Source organism: Gasterosteus aculeatus, chromosome 10 (assembly GCF_964276395.1).
Source record: "Gasterosteus aculeatus chromosome 10, fGasAcu3.hap1.1, whole genome shotgun sequence".
Classification (NCBI taxonomy): Eukaryota; Metazoa; Chordata; class Actinopteri; order Perciformes; family Gasterosteidae; genus Gasterosteus; species Gasterosteus aculeatus.
In genome coordinates this window covers 17,700,182-17,708,603 of record NC_135697.1, presented here as the reverse complement: position 1 = coordinate 17,708,603, position 8,422 = coordinate 17,700,182, and the positions used below count along the sequence as shown (strand labels likewise).

Here is an 8,422-nt window from a genome sequence, read left to right as displayed (position 1 = left end):
AGTATATATATATATATATATATATACACACACACACACACACACACACATTGGTATAAATAAAATACATTTAAAAAAAGCTTTAACGATTGTACTATGTCGAGTGATTCATATTTGTTTTGATATATGTATATATATTTTTAATAGGTATTTACACCTTTTAGAAATAGATGACAGCTCGACGCCTATACACGTGAGTCTTGATAAACTGGAAAAGGAGATTGCTGCACTCAGTTGTCAACCAACAACGACTACGTCGCTGTCAAACGGGGGTTGCAGGCAACTGGAACAATATCAAATATTTTTTATGTATTTTATTGATTATTGTTGTTGAACTTTTTTTTTTGTTTAAATAACAGACCTGTATGCCCCTCCAGTGAACAAAAAAAATACAAACGGTTGTCCAGTCTGAGAGACCTTCTACAAGGTATGTGACATCATATATATATACATAGGCAATTGTTTTATAACATATTTTGTCCATGACAAACACAGGACGCCAACGGCAGCTCCATAAAACCATACCTGATAGCTCAGAATGCATCCAGTGAAGCTATCATAGCTCTACTTACAAATACATTTTATTTATTTATTTAAACAACACGGGCTGCGAGTTGTAGTGATGTGGGAGTGTGAGTGGTCTTCGTTAAAACGGTCGAGCGGGGCTGTACAGGCTTTTATGGCTACTTACAAAAAGCGTGAGCGTCTAGAGCCTAGAAAGGCCCTCTTTGGGGGACGTACAGACGCTATGAAGCTGTACCACAAGATCGGTGCTGATGAAAAAATCAGGTACTACGACTTCACCAGTCTTTATCCGACGGTTCAGGCTAAAAAGCAGTATCCCGTTGGACATCCTCAGGTGATCCTGATGGATTTTGAGTCTATTGACAAGTATTTTGGACTTAAAGTGCACAGTGCTACCGCCCAGAGGGCTGTTTCACCCGGTGCTACCATACAGATGTCATGACAAACTCATGTTCCCCTTGTGTGAGGAGTTGAATCAGAGTGGCGAGTGCACTCACGGAGACAGAGACAGACTGCTGGCGGGGGTCTGGGTGTCAATTGAACTGCAGAAGGCTGTGGAAACGGGATACAGGCTTGTGTCCATTGATGAAGTTTGGCATTTCCCCAACAAAACAGACACATTGTTCAGCGGGTATGTGAAGACATTCATGAAGCGTAAACAGGAAGCGTCAGGCTACCCCGGCCATGTCCAAACCCCCGACGACAAGGAGAAATATGTCAAAGACTATTTTGAAAAGGAAGGCATTCAATTAAACCCTGACAAAATCAGGGTCAACAAAGCCATGAGAAGCTGCAACAAACTCCTCCTAAACTCTTTGTGGGGCCGTTTTAGTATGCGCAATAATATGCCTGCATGCGAGCTGATCACAGATCCGGCTCGGTTCACACAATTGATGTTTAGCGACCACTTTGATGTGCGACAATTCTGTTTTCTCTCAGATGACGTGGCTTTGGTACAGTGGCGACATGCCCGTGTAAAAGACGTAAACGTCTTTGTAGAAGCCCTGACAACTGCCCATGCCAGATTGATGCTCTACGACTTGTGAGACAAACTGCAGGAGAGGGTCTTGTACTGTGACACAGACAGCGTTGTCTTTACATCGAGAGGGAGCGACTGGGTGCCGCCCCTGGGGGCATATCTTGGTGACCTGACTGATGAGTTAAACAGCGGAGACATATGCGGACCGCCTAGTGAAGACTACATCACAGAGTTTGTATCAGGAGGACCCAAATGCTACGCCTATGACACCCTGCAGGGTAAAACAGCTGTCAAATGTAAAGGCGTCACATTAAACGCTAGAAACGCCTCCGTCGTCACCCCCCAGTCACTGATTGGCCTCGTACAGGCTTATGTAACCAATCACAACACACACACTTTGACCACACTGTCTGAAACTATCAGGCGGGATAAGAAGAAGTTCCATCTTAAAAACGAGACAAGTCAGAGTGGCGTACAATAAGCGGAGGGTGTTGTCTGACTATACGACCCTTCCTTATGGATACATAAGGGTACAACTTGTACAGTTGGATGAAGACCGTCTTCTCATTGTCTTTATTGACTGCTGATGGCTGCATCTTTATGGACCTGTGGTGTGAGTTATTATAGGCCTCGACAAGCTCGTGTACTGCATCCACATATCTTCGTGAATTAACGGATGTTAAATATCTCCACATGCGGGTTTTAAAAGTCCTGTTAAAGCGCTCCACCACGCTGGCCTTGGTCTCATTCGATGTTGAAAAATGCGCCATTTTATACTGTGACATCAACCGCTGAAAGTGTTTGTTATAAAACTCTGTACCTTCATCTGTTTGAAGTTTCACAGGTATGCGTCCGTCACTCAGAATGTCTTTAAAGGCTTTTGTGACTGTGAGGCCAGATTTGTTAGAAAGACATCTAACCCACGCACATTTGGAAAATACATCGATACACGTCAGCAAATACCGCACAGTGTCATTTTCCTCAGCATATTCACCCATATCAACTAGATCAGCCTGAAACTGTTTGTCAATGCCGCTGACCAAAACCCTATTCCTCGGGAAATGTACGGCTGGCTTGGTGTGTAATGTGTACACGTCTTGCGCTAGTAGGTATTCGTTAACACTAGATAGTGACGGCGTCACTCCGGTACATTCTCCAACCGCATTGCGAAGTTTAGACACACTGCCTAACCCTCCCGGATGGGCTGGGTCTAGATAAATCTTCTGTAGAGTCCCTTCCATGATAATACCAAAGTATAAATGACCGAGAGTTCATTCGTTACAACATATTTTATTTCTCTTGTACAACATGTGACAAGCAGATTGATAGTATAGTAGTATCTCGCCCCATTGCAAAAGCAAAAATACATTTTCAGTTATAAAAACACTCAGAAAACTTCATTCATTTTCGATTTCATTTTTTTTTTTTTAGCATGTTTGTTTTTACACATCAATGTCTGTCGCATCATCATCATCATCATCATCATCATCGGGTACCTCCCACGCTTCATACGGGTTTGATACTTCTCCCCACAACCTGCCAAGCTTTTTCAGTTGGTTCATTTTGAGTTCATCTTCCCCGATCAGTGTATCATACATTTTTTGGATACTTTCAGCCGCATTGCCTCCAGATTTCAGCTCGTCAAGAAGTACTTCCGCACCCCCCTGGACGCGGTCTGCATCGACTTGAAGGTCATTCATATCCATAAACAGTAGGATGGCGGATATGAAGTTCTCATTCCAGAGCCTTTTCATCAGCAGATCAAAGTGTAGTTCTGTGAACCAGTCACATGGGTATAAACACGGATAGTTTGTCTGACTGGGATTATTTGTTTGACAGCCGTAGCAGATCTCTATATTATATTTAACCCAGACCTTGTTCAACAGATGTAGCACCCTGATTCTAAGGTATTCTAGGAACCGTGCAGTATCCTTAAACACCTCGTCAGGTTCACAGAACTTATTTTCTACCACCTGTCATTCTTTTAGATGGTTGAGGGGTGAATTATTTTCGGTCTACACATGGTAGTAGACATACCAGGTTGCACACCGCTCGGTGTATTGTCGTAAACAAGACGTTTTCTAACAGCCCCGTAAGCCTTGCTGACGCTGTCTCTCTGGATAGATTTGTCAATCTGACTAGACACTTTTTGCAGAGCGGGCCAGTCACACCACTGAACAAAGAACACGAGGGGGAACCATATATTAAACTCTTCAATGGTAAGAGGGTACGGATGCTCTCTCAATCCTCGGCGGCCTCTTTGAGCTAGCACATAATCTCTGTCTTCACAAACATTTTAAAAAATGAAATCTTTGCAGGAGGTTGAGCTCCATCAGCCAGGGAGGTGAGAGCCTCCGTGGATGAGTTTCCATGTCAAAACTCACATGGGCAACAATGATGTAACCAAGAGAGGGTACTGATTGGGTAAAGGGGCTAAAGAGGATTCTCATCTGTGTGAGTTTGCATGTGGACTTTTACAGTTTGACATTGATGCTTCCTCAGTGTTCCATCATGTCTGAAACATTTACCACACTCTGGGCAGCTGAAAGGTTTCTCCCCTGTGTGACATCTCATGTGTACCTTCAGATTTTCACTTAGAGCGAAACATTTACCACACTCTGCACAGCTGAAAGGTTTCTCCCCTGTGTGACATCTCATGTGTGTCTTCAGATTTTCACTTAGAGCGAAACATTTACCACACTCTGGGCAGCTGAAAGGTTTCTCCCCTGTGTGACATCTCATGTGTACCTTCAGATTTTCACTTAGAGCGAAACATTTACCACACTCCGAGCGGCTGAAAGGTTTCTCCCCTGTGTGACATCTCATGTGAGTCTTTAGACGTCCGCTTGTAGTGAAACATTTACCACACTGTGAGCAGCTGAAAGGTTTCTCCCCTGTGTGACACCTCATGTGTGTCTTCAGATTTCCTCTTAGAGTGAAACATTTACCACACTCTGTGCAGCTGAAAGGTTTCTCCCCTGTGTGACATCTCATGTGAGTCTTCAGATTTCCGCTTGCAGTGAAACGTTTACCACACTGTGAGCAGCTGAAAGGTTTCTCCCCTGTGTGACATCTCATGTGAGTCTTCAGATTTCCGCTTGCAGTGAAACGTTTACCACACTGTGAGCAGCTGAAAGGTTTCTCTCCTGTGTGACACCTCATATGTATCTTCAGGTGTTTGTTTTGAGCGAAACAGTTACCACACTGTGAGCAGCTGAAAGGTTTCTCCCCTGTGTGACATCTCATGTGAGTCTTTAGACTTCCGCTTGTAGTGAAACATTTACCACACTGTGAGCAGCTGAAAGGTTTCTCCCCTGTGTGACACCTCACATGTAGCTTCAGGTGTTCGTTTTGAGCAAAACAGTTACCACACCGTGAGCAGCTGAAAGGTTTCTCCCCTGTGTGACATCTCATGTGAGTCTTTAAACTTCCGCTTGCAGTGAAACAGTTACCACACTGTGAGCAGCTGAAAGGTTTCTCCCCTGTGTGACATCTCATGTGAGTCTTTAGACTTCCGCTTGCAGTGAAACGTTTACCACACTGTGAGCAGCTGAAAGGTTTCTCCCCTGTGTGACACCTCATATGCGTCTTCAGGTGTTTGTTTTGAGCGAAACAGTTACCACACTCTGAACAGCTGAAAGGTTTCTCCCCTGTGTGACATCTCATGTGAGTCTTTAGACTTCCGCTTGTAGTGAAACATTTACCACACTGTGAGCAGCTGAAAGGTTTCTCCCCTGTGTGACACCTCATATGTAGCTTCAGGTGTTCGTTTTGAGCAAAACAGTTACCACACCGTGAGCAGCTGAAAGGTTTCTCCCCTGTGTGACATCTCATGTGAGTCTTTAAACTTCCGCTTGCAGTGAAACAGTTACCACACTGTGAGCAGCTGAAAGGTTTCTCCCCTGTGTGACATCTCATGTGAGTCTTTAGACTTCCGCTTGCAGTGAAACGTTTACCACACTGTGAGCAGCTGAAAGGTTTCTCCCCTGTGTGACACCTCATATGCGTCTTCAGGTGTTTGTTTTGAGCGAAACAGTTACCACACTCTGAACAGCTGAAAGGTTTCTCCCCTGTGTGACATCTTATGTGAGTCTTTAGACTTCCGCTTCTAGTGAAACATTTACCACACTGTGAGCAGCTGAAAGGTTTCTCCCCTGTGTGACATCTCATGTGAGTCTTTAGACTTCCGCTTGCAGTGAAACATTTACCACACTCCGAGCAGCTGAAAGGTTTCTCTGATGTGTGGCTCATCATGTGTCTCTTCAGCTCTTTAATGCAACGAAATGTTTTCTTACATTCAGAACAGATCAAAGGTTTCTCACTTGTTCTACATGTTGACTCACTGACGGAACCGTTATCATTATTAGGAGAGTTTAAACCTGCCTGAGGTTCTCTGGCCTCATTCCAATCATCAATGTCGTCAGCATCTGGTTCAGATGAGTCCTCAGTTTCGTCATCAGTATCTGGTTCAGATGAGTCTCCAGTTTCGTCATCAGTATCTGGTTCTGGAGGACCATCTGGACCCGGGTTCCTGTCTGGTTCTGGTCCTCCACAGTCCTCTGCATCACCTTCTGTCTCCATCTGTTCAGTTTGTCTCTGATGAAGCTGTGAGAACTGAGCTTCCTCTTCATTATCTTCATTTTTCACAAGAGTGAATGAGACCTTCATGTCAGCCTCGTCCAGCCCTTGAAGCAGCTCTTCTTTGATAAGGGGGGACTCTGGGTCGTCCTGGTCTAGACTAGAGCTCCCCTCCTGCTGCTCCTCTTTAACCACGAACATCTGCCGGAGGTCTGTGGAGAATAATGATGTATATAATAATAATAATAATGTAGACGGCTACAAACGCAGAGAATGCCTGGGGTCGTCGGACAAAGCATCTGCTAGTCAGTGGTTAACCGGCTGCAGCGTGGCAGGTGATTATACTTTGCAAACAGTCCACCACGTCCTGTATCCTTTGTGGGCCACTAGATATCATGCATCAACATGCTCTATAACAGGTGTAGACAAAAGCGTGTTGCTCTAGTGTTGTGCTAAATAAGAAAAGATAAGCACCACCGAGAGGTCCCGGTGTTGAAATATGCTGTACAGAAAAACGTGCCGTCCCTTTACAACGTTCACTTCACGTATGATAATGGTAGAATAATACATGCAGCATACCTGTGAATCCTGAGTCTGCAAATCAGGCGCACTAAATCCAACACTGCTGATGGACTTTAACTCGTAGGCCGTAGTGAGAGACATGTGCAGACGCTTTAAAGTAATAATCACTTTCTGATGTCAGTGAGGAGAGCGAGAGAGAACCAACCTGCTCTGTGAACGCGGACTTCTGGGTTGAAAACAGCGCGCAGACGTTTCTTTAGTCCCTCGTTGTCCTCTTTTAATCCAGAAGCTTCCTCCTCGTACTCTGCTATCGTTCTTTCAAACAGCCCAAATGTCTCTTCGGCGTCCTCGGTGATTCGCTGCTTCAGTAAACATCTCAGCATTTGGACGTTGGACATCTTGACTGAATCTCAGACACGTGTCCTCCAGATAAACACCGTTGGTTCTCCGTTAAACTCGGACTAGCACCGTGGTGCTAACTTCCAGCTAGCGTGCTAAGCTAACATCTATAGCTTGATGATGAGTCAGAGGAACAAGATCCAGAACAAAAGGTGAGCAGCTGAAAGTCCATCAGAGGTTCATCCGGACGTGCAGAGATTCTGGTGGATCCGGATCCGGACTGATGGAGACAACTGATACTTGATCAACACGACGGAGACACGCTGCTGATGCTGCGGCCGATCGGTCTGAGACCAACATCCGGGTTCTCTGTGGCTTACAGGGAAACCTTCAAAATAAAAGTTTATAGAATTCGCTATTTCCGTCTTTTATTACTTTCCATCTTTTCTAAACGTAACAAATGTGGATAAGGAGGCTCACTAGACAACTCAAGATATTGTTTTCTAACTTCCCCTTCCCCTCTTAAAGTGAACTGTACCAAAAGTGGCAAAACCGATTGTCCAAATATCCAAACTACAACAATATGACAACAATGAAGTGCCGGAAAACACTTAATGTCTCCTGGGAAAAAATTAACCGTGAAATACGGCGAAATCCTTTGTATCCAGAGATGCCTTTCACGTTGATATCGACCACCTACATTTATGACGCATTTATTCATTTTACGAATATGATCCAAGATATGATCAAAAAATTACTTCAAACGTGATTTCTTATGACACAAAAGCTGTAAACCCCCTCAGATTGTTCCAGAGATATTAAGTACATTATCGTCTTAAACCTACAAACAGGAAACAGATGCAAAATAGACCAAAAATTTGGCAAGATGTGCATGAATCCTAAAAGTATATGTGTTAGTGCCATTTTCCATGTTGTAATTTAGATTTAGATCGATATTATTTTGATTCATGTTTATTGACGATTTATTATATCATAAGTATAATTACACTGTGATTACATAATTGTACTCATAATTTGCATGTTAGTTAATACAGGTTTAGTGTACATGCTTGGCGTGATACATAGGAGTGACGCGAGTGAGCGCACTGACTTATGACGTAAGGCACCTGTGCTTTGACGAGGCGAGAAAACGCGGTGTAATTTTCCTCTGTCAGATCTGTCAGTAAAGCGAACGGAGCGAACACACTGTTTTCTACCGTTGTTCAACACATTAAACACGCGTAGACTCGTTCTTTCCGTTTTGGGGTGGTTAAATGAATGAAGACCTGAAGAAGCAACTGCCGAAAGTAAAAAGGGAACTTTAGCCACTACAATATGTATTTGGATTATAAAGCCAATAATCTCAGGAAAACATCATTCATATCTGTCAGTGTCTGACATCATCTGGATTTAGAGCCAGATCCATGGAGCGAGCTGCTGGAGAACGTTACCAAGAGCAGCGGGTCGTCCACATTCAAC

General features: G+C 44.0%; 1 protein-coding gene across 1 annotated transcript; it reads right to left on the bottom strand.

Annotated features, from left to right (window-relative positions):
• Nucleotides 1-4,606: 4,606 nt before the first annotated feature.
• Nucleotides 4,607-7,303, bottom strand: LOC120826111 (uncharacterized). The gene is given in 3 exon segments (XM_078081001.1): nucleotides 4,607-4,902; nucleotides 4,904-6,294; nucleotides 6,810-7,303. Coding segments are annotated over 3 exon segments (1,644 nt in total). The 5' UTR covers nucleotides 7,003-7,303; the 3' UTR covers nucleotides 4,607-4,842.
• Nucleotides 7,304-8,422: the final 1,119 nt, after the last annotated feature.